At 58.5% G+C, this 21,853-nt stretch overlaps 1 protein-coding gene across 1 annotated transcript; it reads right to left on the reverse strand.

Annotated features, from left to right (window-relative positions):
- Window positions 1-399: 399 nt before the first annotated feature.
- Window positions 400-21,838, reverse strand: ATG4B (autophagy related 4B cysteine peptidase). The gene is given in 14 exon segments (XM_082630630.1): window positions 400-1,581; window positions 2,500-2,593; window positions 2,867-2,923; window positions 4,138-4,283; window positions 4,476-4,554; window positions 5,046-5,239; window positions 7,579-7,658; window positions 9,825-9,897; window positions 10,414-10,515; window positions 10,914-11,012; window positions 12,590-12,661; window positions 12,813-12,914; window positions 21,367-21,403; window positions 21,406-21,838. Coding segments are annotated over 14 exon segments (1,545 nt in total). The 5' UTR covers window positions 21,742-21,838; the 3' UTR covers window positions 400-1,507.
- Between the last annotated feature and the right edge of the window lie 15 nt (window positions 21,839-21,853).

Genomic DNA, 21,853 nt, shown 5'->3' on the forward strand with positions numbered 1-21,853 from the left:
CAGGGCGAGAGGCCCTTGTTCACACTCTTGGTGACCCGCAAGGGGGTGACCGGCTGAGGCACAGGGCGCCTACAGGGACGCTGTCCAGGGAGCCAACACGCCACCCGGCACCGCAGTTGCTCCCTCCCCGTCTATGAAAGGAGGGCGTCTTCCCAAAATCAAGCTCCCCTGCATTTTTTGCTTTAAACGCAAACCACACGAGTCAGAGAGAGTCGAGAATCAGCGTTGCGAAACCAGGTCCAAATAGGAGGGCGCCGCTCGCTCAGGTCTGGGAACAAACGAGCTCAGCGCGTCCATCCACCAAGTCCTTCCTCAGACCCCTCGTGAGCTTAGAAAACACTTGTTCTCATTCTTACCATGTCCAACTATAGCTCCGAGAAAAATCAAGACAGACGAACCTTGTTTTCTATTGAAACTGTTATTATTTGCCATTAAGAATCGCGCACTATACGGCTAAGAGTGAGCACTCCTCGGTAAGCCTTTCCCGACGCACACGAAGACAGAGCCCCTGCTGCTCAGGGTGGCCCCCACCTCCGCCGTCCGTGCCGCCAGCAGGAGCTGCAGCGAGACCCCCGGCCCCGCCAGCAGAGGCACAGCAGAAGGAATGGAAACCTTCCCACCCAACTCGACCTGAGGGATGACGAGGGGATGAGGGGGAAAGAGAATGGGAGACCGAGGGAAGAACTCACGTCGGCAACACCTGGGGCACCGGGATGCCCTCTGCTCGCTCGCTGGGCCGGCGGGGGGCGGGGCTCTGCAAGGAAGGCCCCCGGGAAGAAGGCTGTCACCTCCTGGGCTCCCAAACCCCTGTCTGTGCTCCTTGGTGGGACGAAAGCCACTGCGTGGGGCTGTGCCTGGGGCCCAGAACACAGGTTGAACGAAGGAGGCGGGTGCTGGCGTCCGTCCAGAAGGTGTCCAGTGGGCGCAAGGGGCAGAGGCACAAAGCTGAGGTTTGACCCTCCGGCCCCAAACCATCCGAAGCCTCGCTGACCGGGAAGCGGAGGAAGGCCCCGGGGATGCTGGAGCAACAGGCAAGCAGCAGCTCGGGGGCCCCGCGGCCTCACCTGCGGCTCGGGCGGCGCGTCTGTCCCGGCGCCACCTGCACGGCAACGTCTTTGGGCCTCACCGCCCCCACCCCTTGCTCCTCTCCTCCCAATGCGAGGAGGCCCGGGCCGTGGTTCCTCGGCCCCTTCTCCAGCCGCGATGGCCCTGGAGGCCGCGTCTTCGGAGCCTGGCTCAGGACACGCCCAACAGAAGCCATGTCCGTCACGAAACTTCAAACAGGACTTTAATTCCAAAGCGAACCCGGGCCTGGAGCCCAGGAGGAAGCGGGGCCGGGCAGGGCTGGCAGTGTGGCAGGAGAGCCCCTCGTGGGTGCCTGGCGCTTGGGTCTCCAGTGGCGCGGGCCTCTGTGTGGGCGGCGGGCGGGCGGACGGCGGGCGGGACGAGATGCGGCGGCCGAGCGCCCCTGCGGGGCCAGTGGGACCGTCCTCCGACTGCAAGGTCCTCAAAGGGACAAGATTTCAAAGTCTTCATCTTCTGAGTCAAAGAATCTTTCCAGTCGCTCTACGTCAGAAGAATCTAGAAGGAACATGACAAAACCTCACCAGGTGCCAGGCGTGGGTCAGTCTGGGGTGTGGGCCGAGGGACAAGGGCCCGTGTGAGCACACCCACCCCACGAAGGAGCAGGTCCTGCCCAGCGCCTGACTGTCCAGGGTGGCCAGGGCGCGGAGGGAGGTCGGAGGATGCCCGGACTGCCCGGCTGAGGCGCCCTCCTCCCAGGCGGGGGATCTGAGTGGGTGGGAGAGGGGTTCCTGCCCTGTGAGCACAGGGACAAGGGCCTGGGTGGGTGAGGGCATGTGCGGCTGGGGGCAGACGCCCCTCACCAGAGCCCAGAGGGAAGCAACGGGGGCCAGGAGGGCAAGGGTCCCATCCCAGGAGGGGTGTTTGCCCCCTGCACCAGCCGGGTCTGGTGGGGAATCTGTCCTGAGTCTGGCGCTGGTACCACGACCTCTGTGGTTCCCGTGAGGCGCGGGCTGCAGTCCTCCCCAGGGCGGTCGCTATGTGCTCAGAGCCCCCCGGCGGGTCCCCTTTTCCCCACGTGCCACGTGCTCGATGCACTCTGGGGGAGGCACCCCCAAGCCCAGAGCCACCGGGCAGTGGGGACAGAGCCACCTATGCCACATCAGCACAGGAAGCCTGGCCTGGTCCGGCTCAGGACCAGGGGCCACGGGAGGAGTGCAGGAGGGCCCGGGTGGGCTTGCAGGTGTGCTGCCCCACGCAGGTGGGAGGAGGGAGGGCGGCACCAGCAGCGTCCCTGGTCCCACTCACGAGGGGCTGCCGAGGGGCCACACAGCGTGAAAGGTCAAAGGCGACTGGGACGGGACCTGGGGAGGCGGAGGGCAGGGCAGAAGCATCACACAGGCAGCACCCCCAGCCTCAAGACAGGGGACGCCCCCGTCCCCACCTGAGACGGGGCCCTGGGGCATCCGGACTCACCTAAGGACAAGTTCAGGACGTCAGGACAGGCCAGGTGGGAAGGCTGCCGCTCCACCAGCTCAAACATTGGCAGGGCACCTCCAAGGAGGGACAGCTGTCAGCAGGACACACACAGCGTGTCAGGGGCCCCGCAGGCGGAGGGAGGCGCCGTGCACAGGCAGGAACCCCGCTACCCCTCATCACCCAGACACGGGACTGGAAATCCCAGTGAGCCTCCAGCAGAGTCCGGCCCCGTGCTCTGATCACAGCAAGGACGCACCTGGCGTCCAAGGACCAGGCAAGGTGCGCAAGACGCTGTGCAGCCGAGCACCAGCGGAGCAGGGGAGGAAGGACCCCCAGACCCGCACAGGGGCGGGACCCCACCAACCTTTTTCACTTGCTGGCACCAGTCGTTAAAGTCGTCCTCGGTCCCACAGAAAAACCCCTGAAACCAAAGCCAGCAGTAAGCGGAGAGCGGCACACACATCCAACCCGCCGGCCCGTGTGTGTGTCCTGGACGTGGTGGCCACTGCACACCCGGCCCCCTTCGCCTCTCCAGCCCCTACGCCCCTCTGCGGGCTGCGTCCACGGCTCCACCCTCGCCCTCTGCCTGGACTGACCGGGGAGCGAGCTGGTCACAACGACAAGTCAGGGCAAAGCAGAGAGCTCGCTCCTCCCCATGCCCCTGGGGCTGGGCCGCAGGCCTTAGTGGCCCACAGCACGTGGCACAATGGGATAAGCGGACCCCTCCGGAGGGGACACCAGACATGCGGACCTCATCCCCCTGGAGCTACCGTCTGCAGGGCTCCAGGGTTGGGATGAGCTACTGGGAACGCTCAACCTGCCACATGGAGAAAAAGAAGCCGGGGAACCACAGAGAGGCACTCAGGGCTCTGCTCAAGGCCCTGGTGCGAGGACACGCGGGATGTGGCCGGAAGACGGAGGCCTGTTTCACCGGAGCAGCCGTCCTCCGCGGCCCTGAGAGCTGGGATGCGCGCTCCCACCTGACCCGATGTTCACGAGCCCACGGGGGGTGGGGGTGGGGGTGGGGGGTGGGGCTCCTGTGACAGCGGAGCCCCCACGCGCCAGCCCACCGCCACCGACCTCAGGGCGCAACCGAGACCCATGGGCAGTGTGTCTGGGGTCGTCCCTTCTCAGCACCGAGTGCCTCGTCGTGTCCGCAACTCAGTTAATCACTCCCCTAGGGGTGTTATGATTCCTAGGTGTTTTTGGCCTCCTTCAAACATATTTTGAGAACAACCAACAATTCCAGCCGTGTAATCAGAAGAGAGCGAGCGAGGAGGTTCATTCCTAGGGACCGCCTTGCAGACTCAGCTACTCTAAAGAGTGAAGACAGACCAAGAAGCCCCACAGGGGTGCTGCAGGGCAGCGAGGAAAGCGGGGCCGTGGCCAGCGACGCGGGACACTCACTTGCGCACACACGCCTGCCTGGGCCACACCTGAGGCTGCCAGCCCTTTGTACTCTTTCGAGTTCTAAGCCACGTGAACTTAATACTTATTCCAAAACGCTGAGATTACAGAAACGGGGATGCTTTCCTTCTCATCCTAAAGCAGCAGCAGGACTGGGCACAAATGCCTCGGGACACCCGGGCACGAGCGCGCGCAGCTGGCGACAGCGGGACCAAGCGGGGGACACACCACGGCGATGGACGGGTCGAGCTCTGCGATGCTCATCCTGCTGGGTGGGTGCTGGCAGTGGAAGCTCTCATCCGGGATCGGGCAGTGCTCAGCGGCCTGCAGGGCTGGCTGCGTGGTGTGAGGGTCCAGGTAGATGAGTTCCTCACCTGGGCGGGCAGCAGGCAGGTCAGCAGGAGGCGGACAGAGCTGCCTCACCACAGCCACCAGCACCATGCGGCTGGACAGGAAAAGGGCACACGTCGCACCGGCCAGGTGGGGGCACGCTGCCTGTCAAGTTGCGGGGGGGCTGCCCAAGAGACCACGCCCCTTCCTCCGACGTCACTGCAGACCCCACTCACCCACGTAGCCGATGAAGTAGCGGGCACTGTTGGGCTTCCCTCCAATCACGCCCAGGGACTGGGGCATCATGAAGCAGTGCTGCGGGACGGAAGACAGGCCAGGCCGCTGAGCGAGGGAGGGGCTCCCCGCTCCCCCTGCAGCGCCCGGCGAGGACAACCGCGGACGAAGACCAGAGCCCCAGGGTGCGGGTTCTGGACGCTGAGGCTGCAGGTCCTCAGGGAAGCCCCGGGCGGCCACAAGGGCCAAGGGGCGGCTGGGGAGGCGCAGACAGGGTCGGCCCAGCCTGCGTGCCGGGCGGACAGGAGCGGGGAGGGGCTGGCGCACCACGGGGGCGGGGGGGCGGAGGTGGAGGTGGGAGGCCAGCAGCACCATGTCCGCAAGAAGGGCAAGGGCCACGGGGGGTGGCAGCAGGGACGAGCGAGCGGGTGGGGGCTGGGGGCCCACAGGGCGGTCAGAGGGCTGGACTGGGCAGGACGGTGACAGCTGGGGCTTTCGGTAGGAAGCGGGGTCTCAGCCCCCCCGGCGGGCAGGGATGACAGGCAGGAGGGCATGGGCCAGCACAGACCCACCTTCAGTGTCTCTGCATAGGCTGCATTGATGTCCGTGAGCCCCAGGCGCAGCGGGATGAGCAGCACCAGCGGTCTCCATGGTGACGGCCTGCTGCCGACCTCAGCCCCAGACGGGAACCCGTTACAGTGTCGCTCGGAATCTGCAGGAAACGCTGCGGCCCCGGCACGAGGCAGGCTGCTCCTGCACAACCTTCCTGAAAGAGGGAGACGTGCGTTTACGGGCTAAACGAAGTAGGCAGAAGTTCACCCGAGAGAAACAGGTACAGAATTTACACCGTTAACAGGAAACGAGTATAAAAAAGTCAAGTACTTGAAGTACACCTCAAACTTGGAAAATAAAGTGTAACACTAACCCTGCCACCCAGAGGAAAAAAAAAAATTGCACATTTTCTATGCGTTTAACTTAAATTTTTTATTGTGAAATAAAGCATACACACAAAATAATGCAAGAAAATATTTACATGCACCTTAGAAGAAATAGTAAAACAAGCACTATGGAGCCACCAGCCTGGTGGACGCAGCACTGACCCAGGGCCCCTCTGGTCCCCCCTCAGCAAGGACAGCGTTGAGCGATAACTTTTCTCCTTCCTTTTTCTTCTGTCTAAACACACTGGGTAATCCTTCAATAATCGGATTAACTACAGGGTTTAGTGGTAGGAGAGAGCCACTCCAGTACCCCAAGCACACCAGGCACCCCGTCCGTGGTTCCTAAACACCTTTCCCCACTAAAAGGAACCAGGGGGAAAATGGCTGATTCCAGGGATGGGGCAGGGAAGGTACCAGGTGAACCCGAGTCTAGTTAATGCCAGAAAGAGAACGCTGAACAACACAAACGACAGGACTCTGTCAAAGAGGCAGCCAAGTTTGGGACAAGGAGTAAGTAATGACCATAAGGGACAACACCTGGAATTAAACTCAGACTCCATGAAGCTGCTGGCTCTAAAATCAGGTCTTCCAAATGTAAGTAAGTCGAGGGCAGAGGGGAGAAAGGAGGGCTCTTCCCAAGAAGAGCGCCAGCAGATAAACTGGAAGGGGTGCACACACTAGAGACCACCGTTTCAGACCCGACGCAGTAAATCCTCAGTGCGTGTAACGTACCCCCTCCAGATCACTCGCGAGCTGCTAGGCACCAGGGGCGCATCCTAAGCAGGTGACCGAGGCAGCACTACTGACAGGGAGCAAGCCGTTTCCCGGGTCGCTCTGTCGTGGACACCGCCACCAGGCACACTCCTGGTCAACACGCCCGATCCAAACCTAAACGGGCCTGTGTCACAAAGCCTCCATAAACTCCAGAAGGCCCAGGCACATACATCTCCTCAACTGGGCTGCTCCTGAGGTGTGTCCTTAAACACACCTGTGGCCTAGTGAGTGACGTGCTCCTGAGTTCTCCCAGCCGCTCCAGCAAAGTAACGGAGCCAAGGAGACGGTCGTGGGAACCTCCAATCCACAGCCAGTCTGTCGGAAGCACAGGTGACCACCTGGACTTGCCACTGGGGTCTTAAGTTGGGGGTGGGGGGACAGTCTTGTGGGTCTGATGCCAGCTCCAGGTGTGTAGACAGGGCCAGAACTGAGCTGAACTGCAGGATGCCCATTCATCTTCACTTTTTATGATCTGGTCACCAGTATTAAAGGTACGTGTTTTCTCCTGAGTTCAGCACACATCAGGTTCTGATATGTAGTCTGTAAACTTGTCTCTTTTTGACCCAAAAGCTAAAACAGAAGTTTGACATTTTTAGGTAATAAGAGTTTGTCCTTTTTTCTATCTATTCTGCATTAGTTTATATAAATGTCCCATGGACATTTTTGAAAAGGTATGTTCTGCTACCAGAATCTACGATTTGACACGTTCCACTAAACTCTCTTACTGTATTATTCAGATCCTTGTAACTTTATTTTTATATATTCAGTCTGCCATACAGTCTCTCTTAATTTACTGTAAGTTTTGCTTCGCTGATTCTGAGGCTCTTTTGTGATGAGAACATTTTCCTTGCTGACTAGATGGTCACCACTAGCGCGGCCCCTCTGGTGTCTCTGGAACAAAAGCAGAGAAGCAGGGCTGTCGTTGCTGAGCTCGGGGCTCACTGTGTCCTCACGTGGCCTGTCCCATACAAATGCCCTGTTAGTAAGGGGTGGGTTTCTGGCTGCACCAGGTCCCCATTTGTAGTTTTCTAGCCCCATTAGCATTGTCAACGTGTCTAAATTCTCTGCTTTTCCGTCAGGAGACCTCATGAACCCAGGTACTCCTCAGAATTCTAAACACTTCCAGTAGCGCCTGGCGTGGCCGGAAGACGAGATGGCCAGGGCCAGTTTGAATCACCCTTCTTCGTGGCGCATCAGGGCACACACAGGGCCTTGCAGCTGAACCCAGCACACAGGCGTCAATTATTTGTAACGAAGACGCAGAAGCAGCGTGGGGCACCAAGCAGCCTTCCGCTCAGCCTGGCTGGCACCGCCCTCGAGGGCCCGCGGGCCAGGCAGGGGAGCAAGCTGCCCCGGCCCCGTCCGCCACGACCCCGGGCTCCGGCTCACTTACTGATGTCCTCCATCACCACCGTGTTGTCCATCGCTACGTGAACGGCCAGGGCGCTCCACGTGTCGAAGACGGCGAGCTTCCTACCAGAGAGGGCAGAACACACTGATGAGCCTTCACAGCTCGAAGACCTGTGGCCTCTGCCGGCCGCTTCTTCTCGCCCGGGCCCCACGCTTGCCACACCCAGCCGCCACCGTGCAGGGCAGGGCCTGTGCAGGAGCCTGCCGGGGTGCCACTTCCCGATCAGGCTGGACACGGGCAAGAACCAGAATGTGAGCCCAGGTCTCGGATGCTGCCCGAGGCAGGCCCAGCTCCATCTTATCCCCCAGGCCCCCTGAGCCAACGGCCGGCTTGAGTTCTCACAGAGAACCTGCGGGTGACAGAGAGCCGCGTAGGGAGTCACCGTGCTGGGTGGGCCACTGTGGCCGAGGAATTACGGTTCTGAAAGAGGAGCAGACTCCGCGACCGAAGGCACGACGGGAGGGCCTCTGAGCTCACCTCGGGGGCTGTGCAGGGGCTCCCCCAGGTGAGAGCGCACCTGGGGACACGGGTGGAGGGCGGAGGCCCCTGGTCTCCTGGTGGGAAGGCCAGAGCGGATGCCACCTGCAGGGCTCCACCGGCTACCTCCCTCCCTTCCCTCCTGGGCTCACCGAGGGCCAGGTGGGCCCCCGTGCTGAGAAACACAGACACACAGGAAACCAAGTCCCAGGAGAGGCTGGCGCTCCAAGGGGAGCTAAATGCCTGGGGAAAGCACAGAGTAGGGGCAGAGGGGAGGGCGCTCCTCTGACGCAGGCGCAGGGAGGCCTGGGTGGGAGAGGCCTCGGTGCAGAGGCCCGGGGAGCAACGCGGCAGGCCTTGGGGGGTGGCGCTCCAGGCGAAGGGCACAGCACTGCAGGGGGAGGACAGGGCCGGCACGCTGGCCTGTGCCTGCTGCCCTTCCGGGAGCAGCGGGAAACCCCAGGACAGCTGAGAGAAGAGGAACAGATGGCCACCGTCTGTTTCTTGAGGATGACTCTGCTGCAGTTTGGAGGGAGACGCCAGGATGGCAGAGAGAAAAGGCAGAGAGAGGCGGGGCTGGGGGCAGGGGCGGGGGGCAGGGAGCACTGCTCAGAGCTCGGGCACACGCGGGTGGGGTGTGCTGAAGGGAAGAGGGGTCTGGCGTGACCCCAGCTTTTGGCCTGAGCCCCTGGAAGGGTGGTACTGTGTTCCTGTAGGAGCAGTGGGCTGCGCTGGAAGAGAGGGCGGGGCCAGCTCTGGGTCTGGGCTACTAGGTCAACGTGCCCCTTGGGCATCCCGAGGGGCACTGCCGAATAGGGTCTGGATGTGAGTCTGGAGTTGGGACAAATCAGGAACTGCACGTGCGCAAACAGGAGCTGAAAAGCCGCGACCAAAGGCGCGAGACAAGCCCGCAGGGCTCAGCAGCGCCAGTGACCAGATGGACAGAGGAGGACGGCTGAGCAGCCCAGGTTTCCAAGGAGCGCGGCAAGCACCCACACCAGGGGCTGCCTGCAGACAGCTGAGTAAGTCGGGGCTGAAACTCAGCCTTGGGACATGATGACGGAACTGACTGTGACCTCGACCAGGCTGCTTCAGGGCAGCGGGGCTGGGCCAGGACGCTAAAGGGCAGTGGGGGCTGGAAATCCCAGGGGCTGGGCAAGGAGACACAGAGACGGTGGGCTTGGGGATCAGCTGGAAGCTGGACAGGAAGCGGAGCAAGTGTCCTGGACCCCAGGAACGGACCACAGCAGCAGGCAAGGAGGAGCGGGCTGGGCCCAGGGACAAAGGGAGGCGCCCATGGGGACTCCTGCGGGGTGGGAGCAGGCAGCAGAGGCACGAAGCGGATGCGCGGGGAGCCATGGCTGAAGACAGCAGTCTCAAGGGAGGGGGATGGGCGGGAGCAGAGGCGGAGGCCCAAGGCGGCCACAGGCTGCCCGCCTGAATGCCGTCACCCCACAACCACTTCCCACTTCCCAGGCCACCAGACACCACGGCACAGGAAGGGACGCGACACACAAGGAGCGAAGGCCCGATGCAGTGGCTGCATCTGGATGAAGGCATTCAGCCTCACTAGAAACGGGAATCCCAATTCACGAGACCACCGGCACGGTCACCTCTGAGGACCCTCCTGAGGGTCCTGAAAAAAGGACTAGACCCCTTATTTCCTTCAGCAGCAAAGACTCAGCCAAGGCTGAGCACCCCAAGTACCCGTGCCGCCCCGGAGGGAGGGCAGGAGCGCGCTCAGCACCTACTTGAGGACCTGGGCGACGGTGTTGGGCCCGTACCACTGGCCGATGGACTTGCCCTCGCCGACTCCCATTTGTGCTGCAGGAAACAGAGCCGGTCAGCGGCACACGTGCCCCGCCACCCCCACACCCCTCCCTGCGCCTCACAGAGGCCGATCCCAGCACGTGTGGCATGAGGTGCACGTCACAGGAAGCCTGCCTTGGGCACGAGCTCCTGACTGGCACCAGGACACTTCCTCCGAAAGGGACAGACTCCTCCTCAAGGTGCTCCCTCCCCACCGAGAAGCAGGACTGGGGACACGGCTCAGGTGAGCAAGTTCAGGGCTCTACCCGCACCTCCGTCTACAGGTGGAAACACGACGCTCAGAAGCTGGATTAAGACAAAGGAGCGCCCGGACTCCTGGCCGGAGCCCAGGAGGACCAGCCTCCAAGGCCACCAAGTTGGTGTCCAGAGACGGGGCGCCTCACAGCACTTCACCACGGGCCCAGGGCCGTCCCCACCCCGCTGGCCTGCGCCTCACAGCACGGCAGAGCTCTTGGGGACCCGACACCGCAGCGTCCCAAGGCACGGGCCCGGCGCACTGCGACCCCCCACCTATCTGGTGGATGGAGTAGCAGCTGTCCTTCCTGTCCAGGAACGCGTGCAGGACGCCGAAGTAGCTGTCTGGCTGCCTCGTCCGCCGTGTCCACCTCCAGTCTACGGGAGACACAGACGAAGTTCAGTTTCACCAAAATACAAGCAAGAAGCCTTCATTTTTCTAAGGCACTCAAGGCACTCATGGTATCCAAACCTCCTGTGAACCTTTCTAAATTTAAGAACTGAGTTCTCCGGGATTTCAAATACACAGATGCCAACACATCAAGACAAATCCATACAGAAAGGAGAGAGTGGCTCAGTAGTTTAAAAATAATTTCTACAAGACAAACGTTTATCAGCATTTCTTTAAAGTCCCTTTCTCTAATCAACGAGAACCACCAGGTCGTCGCTGAAGGAAACCCCAAATCCTAAAGCGTTTCGTGGTGATCCACTCCCGCCGACCTGGCCCCACCACCCTCCTCGCTTCTTGAGGACGTGGCCGCCCCAGGCTGACTCACCTCGGCCCAGGTGCCGGCACACCAGGGCTTGGGCAAAGATCATCTGTCCGCACCGCAGCATGCAGCCCCAGCCCGTGTCCGAGGTGGGGCCGGTGCCCCCTGCCGTGGAGGACAGAGAGAGAGAGGCACTCACCGTCAGACCGAGGCCAGGAGCCCACACACGGGTCACCTCCGCGTCAGGCGACACACGCCATGTGAACCTGCTCACGCCAAGGCTGCGTTTGCTGGGAAGTGAAACGTCCTAACAACCCCCTCAAGATGGGCCAAGACGTGAACAAGTCACAGAGAGAAAAGAATGTCTGGAAACATGGAAAGATGCTCGGCCTCATGAGTAATGCAGAAAACGCCGTCCACCGGCCAGGGCACAGGGAGACTCGGACGCTGGGCACCGCAGTACCAGGTGTGCATGAGACAGGCCCTACGATGACAGGAAACAGGGCTGAGACCGTGCGGGCCGCCGCGGGGGGGCTGCACCTTTGCCCACGCCTCCAGCAGCCCCTCTCGCACACACGCGCAGGGGACAAGGCCCGCCTCCGGGGCGGCGGCGGGATTGGGGGAGGCAGAGGCAGGAGTGCAGAGACGGCCCCAGCCACCCACCCACGCCCCACACGGCCGGCCCCACGCGGCCAAGGCCGACACAGACCCCACGGCCGGGAGAGCCACCACGCTCCGCCCGATGGCCTTTCCAAACACAGGGCTGCCCTCCAGCCCGTCCTGCCCCTGTGGGTTCAGACACCTATGGGTTCAGGACGCTGTACGTCAGGTGTCTGTCCTCCTGACCGCACAGTGCGCCTCACAGGCCAGGCGACCCCGCCCCTGAGTCCAGGGCCAAGTAGGGGTGAAAGGAGAATTTGCTGGATGAACCAACACTTCCCAAGCATGTCTGACAAGCCCTGTCATTAGACACCCTGGTGACAATGGCCACATCCCCTACCTTCCAGTGATTCCGGACGTCAAGCTCTGGGGGACGGATGGAAGCACATCGAGAAGTGGGACCAATCGAGACAGGCCACCAAGGCAGGGCCGTCTCCTGGTCCCAAACCTCCGGCCTGGGGTTCTCCGACTGGCCGAGGCCAGGCGCGGAGCCAGCCCCATCTGTCCACCTCCAGGGGTACCGCGCGGAGAATCACTTCAATGGAACGTGCTTTCGTCTTATGTGAAACACGTCACATCCGCCTTCAGCTCCCACCACAACTAGGTATGGGAGATACTAGAAAAGGCAACGGGTACGGAGCAAGGGCGTCCCAACATCCTGGACCAACAGCAAGAAGCACGCTGTGCAGCTACGACCCAGGACAACACCAGACGCACAGGCCAACGAGCCCTCCGGGAGCAGCAGGCTGCAGCGCCACCATGACATGCCACACCGCTTCCCGCCACGTTCTGCTCTACGTTTCAAATGCCAGTCGTGACCCATTATCCAGATTTTAGGCTCCAGTAATAGAGTGTGGCTTACAGTCAGAAACATCACTGCCTCAGTAGAATCAGGGGCCCTGGGTTTGGAATCCAGCTCTGCCACTACCAGGAGCAAGACCTCAGCCGGGTTATTTAACTAGGGTTGCCTCAGGATGACATCAAGTGACAAGTATTCGACACACTGAAGTCAAAGCTAGAAACCTAAGTTTTCCTCTTGAATCACATGCACTTCATCCCACGCTGTAACAGACAGTACTCACCAATGGCTGGGAAGTTCTTCCTGTATGTAAACCAAAGTCTCGACGCCACATCGGCCAAGATCTCGTCCTTTTCTAGAGAGCGTTCGAGAGAAGAAACATGCACACACAGCCGTAAGTTTCTAGGGCACATGTTATAGAGAGATAGCAGATAACTATCATCACCAAACAGTTCTTTCTGCAGACTGAGCACGCAGAGCACAGCAGGCTCCGGCAGGGCTGGTACCTGTGAAGATGCTGTACTTTCTACCCAGGATCCAAAGAGGCTCCGAGGTTTCGGGGAAATCTTCAAACTCAGCAAATCGGAGAGTGTCGTAGGTCAGAGTAGCTATGGAAAGCAAAGACACACTCTGATGACAGTTCTATGATTTCATAAAAGAATATCAGAGATAATTTATAGCATCTCCGTACAAAGAGCCCACGTGGAATTCTGCATCTCAGTGCACCAGCCACACCACTACACTGAGAAATCAAACGCTCGCAACCCGGCAGCGGCCCCGCACCCACTTCCTGAGCCTCTCAAATTCAAGACAGAGTCGTTGTCTGGCAGACCCAAGGGTGAGAGACCAGCTGGGGGCCAGGCCCAGGGCACAGAAAAGAGGGGAAAAAAAGGTACCTGGTTTAAGCCCTTAACTGGTTTAGATTTAACTCTAAAAAGACAAAAACACAAGAGCCCAAACCTTTATCTCTGTACATAAGGGCGGCCCCAGACGGCACAGAAGGTCGACCAAGCTCTCCTGGCCGTCCCAGGGCTCCCAGGCCATCCCGACTTCTGGGTCAGGAGCCGTAACGCAGTGAGCGGCAGAGGGGCAGAGCGCTGCTCCTGGGAGGGACACTGACCTCCCGAAACTAGTGCAAAGCCCTCCAAGGCCCCGGTGCCGCAAGGCCTGGAACCTGGGGGGCGCACTCCGACTTCCTAAGGAGGTGCCGTGCGTGCAGCAGCATCCACCTGCTGTGTCTCCAAGACCTGAGCGCCTCCTCTGTGAGCACCCCCTTCTGTGTGGCTTCCACAGAGAAGCTCGAGAGGCCGCGTCCCTCCTGCCCCAGAGCTCCGGCGGAGGACACCCTCCCTCTGCACACGGCCCCAGAGGCGACAGAGCTCAGGCACTGCCCGCGAGGTGGGGGCACGCGGTGGCCCCGGGTCCCCCAGCTCCCCCAGCTGCTGCCTCACCAGCTCCACAGTGCTCTCGTACCCCTCACCTGCAACGCCACTCAACTCTGGAAAATCAAAGATATTAAATGCGTTTCCCCCACACCTGAGTTTAGTTTCAACAGCCCTACCTTTTGATAAAAATGACATATGCTATTTATTAAAAAAAAAACAAACCCTGAAGACTACAAAATGTAAAAAATCACCCTCAGCTTCGTGCCCAGCACTGACTCTCCTTCCAGAAGCCTGTATGTGTAGATCCATAAATGAAGCCATGCCACACCTGTGGTTTCTTCTTCATCCTCTTCCACGTGGCGGTCACAGCGCCCCACCCAGATGTCTCAGGGCCTCACAGTGTCCCGCTGCACGCACATCCCTGCCAGCCCACATCCCACAACCTCCCAGCTCCGGCCTTCCCAGGCTAGAGGTTCCCGAGCAGGCACTTAGCCTCTCGGTGTGGAAAGCCCCTCACCCATAAAACGGAACATATAACAGGATGCCCTTGCAGCGCAGCGCTGAAGTGTCCCTGAAACCCTTCCCATGAGGGGCTCACGAGGAGGCTGGCAGACAAAAGGCTCCAAGGTCAGCTGGTGTCACTAACATCAAGGACGAAGACAAGCAATTCTACTACATCCAGAGGATGCACAGCAAATTCACAGTCACAGGGCTGGGAAAGCAGCGCTCACTAAACGCACAAATCCGCATCAACAGAAGGCCCTGTGTTCACCGCTTCAAGAATGCTCAAACTGGGACTTCCCTGGTGTCCAGTGGTTAAGAATATGCCTTCCAATACAGGGGACGCGGGTTTGATCCCTGGTAGGGGTACTAAGATGCCATATGCTGCGGGGCAACTAAGCCTGCGCACCGCAACTACCGAGCCCGCGCACTGCAATGAAAGATTCCCCATACTGCAACTAAGACCCGACGCAGCCAAAAATAATTAATTAATTATTTTAAAAAGGGATCCTCCCCCTTGCAAAAAAAAAAAAAGAATTCTCGAACGTTGGGAACCCAGACCCAGCTCTGCCTTTTTTCTTTTCACCTGAAATCCTACAGGGTCAGAGGAGTCCTGTGTTTCCAGAGCAAGCTCTGCTGCCCAGAGGGCTGGGTGCAAGGCAGGGGCCCTGCTCTGATGTGTCTGCTTGTCCACGCTTCTCCAGACGATGTCAGCCAGGCCGCTTTGGGATCAGGGGTAAATAATTTAATGTCCAAGTTTCTCTCTCCCTTTTTTACATAAGATTACTTGTTTCTGCAGGTGATTATAAAAACCGAGTTGAGATGAGTTAAAGTTCTACCTTTTCAAGGAGCTGAAAACATCACGTGTCTCTGCTGCCCCTCGAAAGCCACCCCACATCTTCAGAAAGCACGGCCTTCTCTGACCTCGAGGCTTAAACGATACGTACACTCAAAACCCACAAAGATTACTCCAAGGAAAAAGCACGCAAACAAGACCTGATTTCAACTGACAGCACTGTGGGACTGTCACTCTCGCCCTGCTGGACGGAGACCCCAGGAGACTGCAGCCTTGAACTGAAGGCAGACATGCCTTCTAAATGCTGGAGGCTCTGAGCGACAGAGGGACGCGGCACACATCAAAGGACCGTTGAGACACTCCTGAGACACCTAGCTTCCCACAGTGAGAAAACTACCACCACAAGGGAGACAAGCAAATAAGGAAGAGAAGGAAACAAGGCTCATTCTGAAAGCCAGGTGACGACAGCCGGCCGCCCTGCAGTGGAGGGGTTTTTTCATCTCCAGAGACACCACATGCAAAGCAGGCACATTTCTCAGGGTAACGAGCCAACTTTATAGGCAACAAAGCCAACTTCAGAGGGAAGGTAGTAACCGGTGTCCTACCTATTCAGTTAGCACACATCACTGAGCTTCCTGCTGTAACTAACAAAATGACGGGCTGTGCAGTCTCAGCCTTAGAGTCTTCACTGCGTGAGGCACCTGAAGGGACAGAATGGGCAGGTGGCAGCCACAGGGCCCGGCAGCTCAGGTGCAGCCGGGAGGTGACAGTGCAGGTGGTTCCCGAGTCCCCTGGGCCCACACCTCCCTGCTCCTCCTGATGGCAGGACCACCCGAGTCCTGCCCCCTGTTAGGTGCGGGTCACACCTGCCTCTTGAACCAGCCGCGGACACCCCGCAGGCCCCGCTCCCCCTCTACGGGCCACACGGGGCACTGGGCGGAGTGTCCGGCCAGCACGCCCTGAACTTGACCGCGTGCGGGGCCAGAAGTCCGTCGCTCCCCCCTTGGGAACCCTCTGCGCCCGTTTCCTCGCTGGCAAAGCAGGAGTGGTGCTGCTTTCCTCGAGGCTCACGGGAGGAAGAAACACGTCAACACACACGAAGAGCTCCGACCCTCACTGGGTGGCGACGGGCAGCGCACGCGGGGCATCACTGAAGCGGGTAGGAGACCTCGTCTCCACAGCCCGCGACCACAAGGAGGTGCAACACCCGGGACGACGACAACCGCCTGAGTGACTTTACCAGACCTGGACCCGGTAACGGAGCCCGCTCGCAAGGGCAGGGCCGCCGGCCACTTCCCGGGCTGCTTCACTGTCCTCAGGCTTCCACGCTGGAAACCAGCACAGAGAAAGACCTGCGGCGGCTTCAACCAGAGCAGCGAACGGAGGGCTTCCCATTCCCGGGCCGCTGTCAGAAAGTCCCCGCGGGCCTGCGCAGAGGACGGGACCGACCCTCCCTCCTGACACCCACCCGCGAGGCCACGGGCCGGGGCACCTGGACCGGACCCCTAGCTCCCTGACCTTCGGCTCAGCCTCTGTAACGGAGAAAGACTTTTCCGAATTCCATTCACCTCCAGTGTTCAACTTTCTAATTTGTATTAAGATTTGATTTTGGAGACAGAGAACCCACACGCTAGCTGTATGACACCCGACTCAAATCTCTAAGCCTCAGTTTCCTCACCCACGGAATGGGGAGAAGCTGCCAGCTCTGCCCAGTGCGGTGAGAACACAGGACGGGTTCCAGCACCGTGGGCAACCCCACGGTGCACCACGGCTCTGAGCACCTCCTGTGCCTCTTCCTCGTGTGATCTCAGACCTCATCACTTACAAGATGAAACTAAATTCCCCCTTCCCTGAACCAAACAACACTTTTGTTTTATCACCGATATTAATTTAGCCATAAATACGTATTCATGTTTGTGCAGAACAGAAAACATTATAGAACACCAGTCCAGAAAAGACTCCAACAGAAAAACGAATACTTTTCCATTTTAAAACTAAAGTTCACAATCACTAAGCTTCACAGAGACCGAGCAACATGAGGAGCCCACCCTCGAAGGTTCCTTCATCGACTCTGTTCTCAGACTGACCAGCTCCACTGGCGATTGAGGCCAGCAGCCTCCGCACTCCGCCCAGAGGGCTACCTCGTCTCACACCGCAGCCCTGTGATAACCTCAGCACCTTCACATCCGACATCATTTCATTTGAAGTTCACGCACCTCCTGAGTTAAAAGGAGCACAACTTCCCAAAGAATGCCAGTCTCCAGATGCCCAGGTAATGATTTTAATTTTTTTATCTTTTTTTTAACTTAATTATTTTTTGTTATTAATTAATTAATTTTGGGCTGCGTTGGGTCTTTGTTGCTGCACACAGACTTTCTCTAGTTGCGGCGAGCTGGGGCTACTCTTCGTTGCAGTACGCAGGCTTCTCATTGCAGTGGCTTCTCTTGTTGCAGAGCACGGGCTCTAGGCGCGCGGGCTCAGTAGTTGTGGCTTGCGGGCTCTAGAGCGAAGGCTCAGTAGTTGTGGCACACGGGCTTAGTTGCTCCGCGGCATGTGGGATCTTCCCGGACCAGGGCTTGAACCCGTGTCCCCTGCACTGGCAGGCGGATTCTTAACCACTGCGCCACCAGGGAAGTCCCATGATTTTAATTTGAAATAAGATGACGCTCATTAGAAGCGTGACAGGCATCATCCACCTTGAGAAAGAAGCCTTTTAGAAACACTTTTCCCACCTGGTCACCTGGGTCCCAAACGCCTGATTTTCCACCTCTTTCTCCCTAGGGTGTCCCTGATCACACCCAGAAGAGGAAGCGGAAAGCCTTTTAACAGAATGGCAATTCCATTTTTAAAATGTTTCAATTTAATGTTATTAATATGATAGAAAATAGCAAACTGTGCTCAATAAATGTAACCAGATGGCTTAGTTGCAATTATATAACTCAACCAGGGAGAAACACAAAAATTATGCACCATTACTTTTCTTTTAGAGCTAAATGTAATGTACCACATTTCAAAGACATTTCCTCAAAACGCTTATGTTTCTGAGAGATTATACTCCGTAAATACATATATTATATATGCTTTATAAATAAAACGAAAAGAAGGAATCTTCCTTTCCTTCAGAAAATGCTTATGTTTAAGATAACAGGTTTGCAAATAGTTAGTTTTTTCAAATCCCAAATAGTTTATATGCAAACGCTGGTGGTTCAGTTCCGAATGAAAAAAGGAAGGAAGGGAAGAAAAGCTGGAACTGCAGCGGCACGAGAATACTGCACACGCTGCTTTGGTGACCACACTGGACAGAGCGTCCACAGCGAGCTCCGCTGCCCTGCGGTGAGCTGCCCTCCTCATCAGCCACGCTTGACACCAACACACTGGATTTCCGTTACACACAGGCTCTGCAGCCCAGGAACGTCTACAGTACAGGGATGTGTGCGTTAACACCAATTCAAGTTCTGCTTCTTCGATGGCCAGCCACATACCAGACACAACGTAAAGCACCAGAGATGAAGCACAAGACACTGGCTCTGTCCTCAAGGAACGGACAGCGTGTTGATTTAAGTGCCAACAGGAGCAGTTCTTTTTGGGCTGCATTGGGTCTTTGTTGCTGCGCGCAGGCTTTCTCTAGTTGCAATGAGCAGGGGTTGATCTTTGTTGCGGTGCAAAGGCTTCTCATTGCGGTCACTTCTCTTGTTGCGGAGCTCGGGCTCTAGGCGTGCGGGCTCAGTAGTTGTGGCTCGTGGGCTCTAGAGCACAGGCTCAGTAGTTGTGGCGCACAGGCTTCGTTGCTCCGCAGCATGTGGGATCTTCCCGGACCAGGGCTCAAACCCGTGTCCCCTGCATTGGCAGGCAGATTCCCAACCACTGCACCACCGGGGAAGCCCCTCGAGCGTGTTTGAACAGACAGTGCTTGGGGCCTGCCTGCCGCCTTCAGACCTCTCCGCAGCAGCCCCAGGGCCCCATCCCCAGCTCTATCTCTCTCCTCCCACACTCAGACCCTCAGTGACCTCGTCCAAAGTGGCCCCCGCACACTTCTACCTCCAGCTCCGCCCTCCTCCCTCAGCTCCAGGCCTGCAGACCCAAGGCTCTCTGGACGTCACAACATGGACATCTAGCAGGTACCTCATGGTCACCATGTACAAGACCAAACTCCTAACAGCTCCCCACCAAGCGGGATCTCCCGACATCTCCCCACCTGAGTTTCTCAGCTCAAGCCATAACCTCACCATCTCCAACCCCTCCCTCTCCGCCCCGCCCTCGCCACGTCCCACTGGTATAGTCCCACCGTCTCAACCTGCAGAGGCAGCCAGAGGTCAACACCCTCTCCCCATGCTGACCCAGGCCTCCAAGGGTTCGTGCGCGGCATACTGCAACAGCCTCCTAACTGGTCTCCTGGCCTCGCTGTGGCCCGTCTGCAGGAGAGCAGCCCGAGCAAGTCGCGTTACTCCTCCTCTCATAAGTCTCCAAAGCATCCCCCGCCAGCTCGGACGCCCTCACCACGAGCCAACAAGGCCTCACCTGGGCCGCATCACTGCTCTGCCTTCAGCTCTCTCACCCCCACCCATTGTACCCTGGCCTCACTGGCCACTGGCTGCTCCTGGAGCAGGACGCCTGCCCTCCCCCCGCACTGCTTCTGAGTCCTGGTCAAAAGTTACCTCTGTGGTGAGACCTTTCCGGGCCATCCTGGCGACTCCAAACCCCTCTTGCTTGACCCACGTCATCCGCCCACGAGCCACACCGTGGGTGTCATGTCTAGCATGTCAGCCAGCACACGGTTTTTATCTATTTCGTTCACTTCTCTAGCCCCAGGGTCTAGAACAATGCCAGACACAAACCCACACTCAGTAATAAGTACAGTTATTGAATGGATGACTATAAAAACAACCAGGAACTGCATAACATCTGGCAAGGAAGGCAGAATCTGTAAGGACCCCAGGCATCAGGGGAGGCTGGACCATTAATCATCCTAAAAGGTGGTACAGCACCACATTAGAAAGAAAACTCTCCACAACACCCTACAAATGTCATATACGTTTTTATTAGCATCCAGAGAGGCCTTCAAACGCAAACACCTTTTCTGCTTTGAAGCAGTGATCAGTGTCCCATGAGGGTATTACCATGCGGCTAATCAACTTTAACATGATGGTTTTCACGTTTAACATAAAACGACCATCACAAAACTGTGCCTTCCACCCTAACCAAGTCTCACAAGTGAATGCTCTTAGGCACCCAAGCAGTCATAACCTAAAAGAAAGTAGATGACTAAATAATTCTATTCCTTCCCCGACCCCGGGCCTAGTACTTTTTCTGTTTTGAACAACTTCACAATACTTCTGGTTAACATCATGTTTCAGGAGTCATGGCTACCATTCTGTCCTACTACCTAGCACACTTAAGTGACAAGATGCCCCAAGTCACTGAAATATTGGCCATACAGGTCTATATTACAGTTTCCAAATTTAGAGTTCACTAAATTTACATTGCAGCTACCATGAAAAAAAAAATGAAGCAAAAACAATGCCATCCAGAATGACAGGTGGAATTAAACCAGAAAAAAGTTTTTACAGATGTGGGAATCCTTGAACACAAATCATTCCCTATAAGTTATAAAAGATCTAACACTGCTGTGGGATGAAAAAGAGGGCCTTTCAAGGTGTAAGAATGCTTTCAAGGATACTGGACAAAGATCCAAAATAGCGTGCCAGCAAAAATTAAACAATTCTCCCCCCTGGAGCAGAAACATGATGAAACAGAGCAAAACAGCACATCCACAGATGTACACATACGTACGTATACGCTCACACCCTCCCACCCCAGCCCCCACACACTTTGTATTAGGGAGTTAAGTCATGATGAGATGGATTCAGTCTGTCTTTTCAGTCACGGAAAACGCTTAGATCATCTGCTGGTTACTGAATTTGAAAAAAAAAAATGCGCATGGTTTAAGTGGTGGAGTATGTTGCTCGCCTCCACCCCCGTAACTTTATAAGAATTAAAGTTTCCCCTTCGTAACTCCTAGCGAACGGACAAAAGCTTCCCCACCGCAGTGTCATGGACCGGCTCCGCCCGGCCTCCAGCACCGCTCGGCGTCCCCACCCGCCGTCCCGGACGCCGCGCTGCCCCGATCGTCTGAGCCGGCCGCGGGCCCTGGGGACCGGCCGCCGGGGCGCTGCGGGCGGCCCGGAAAAGCGCGAGACACGCAAACGGGGCTGTCAGACCCGCGCCGGCCTCCCGCGGACGCCGCCCGCGCCCCGCTCCGCCCCAGGGCCCCGCTCCGCCCCGCGTCCAGGCCGCGCCGGCGAAGCCCCGGACCAGGCCCCGGCGCCAAGCGGCCCGGCGAGCGCCGCCCCGGTCCCCCCGCGCCCCGCCGGCCCTCACCTGCGTCCATCTTCCCTCCAGAGCCGCCGACTGAGCGCGGCGTCGCTCCGACGGTTCCGCAGAGAGACGCGACGGGCCGCCGCCGTGGCCAATCCGGGCCGAACGGGCACGGGCGCGGGCGGGGCCGGAAGTACGCGACGGAAGTGCGCCGCCGCCATCTTGGCGTACGGCGGACCCAGTGCAGAGGCCAGGGCCCGCGCGCTCGGCTCCACGGCGGCCTGCGTCGTGCTTCCGGGGATTCCAGCAGCGACCCACCGGGGCAGCGGAAGCAGGCGCGAGCGGGCAGCAGGGCACCGGGGAGGGCGCGTGAGCCCGTCGTGCGCTCAGGCCTGCCGGCGCGGCCATTTTGCCGTACGGATGCCCCCCACGCGTCATGTCGCCTCAGGGCGCTGCCGGCCCGGGGCGCCCCCGCCCACCCTAGACGCCGCGAGCCGTGGGCTGCGCCCCGCCAGGTGCCGGGTATCCAGGGCGCGCCGAGGGCCGGGCC

Source organism: Mesoplodon mirus, assembly GCF_964341445.2.
Source record: "Mesoplodon mirus genome assembly, chromosome: 8".
Classification (NCBI taxonomy): Eukaryota; Metazoa; Chordata; class Mammalia; order Artiodactyla; family Ziphiidae; genus Mesoplodon; species Mesoplodon mirus.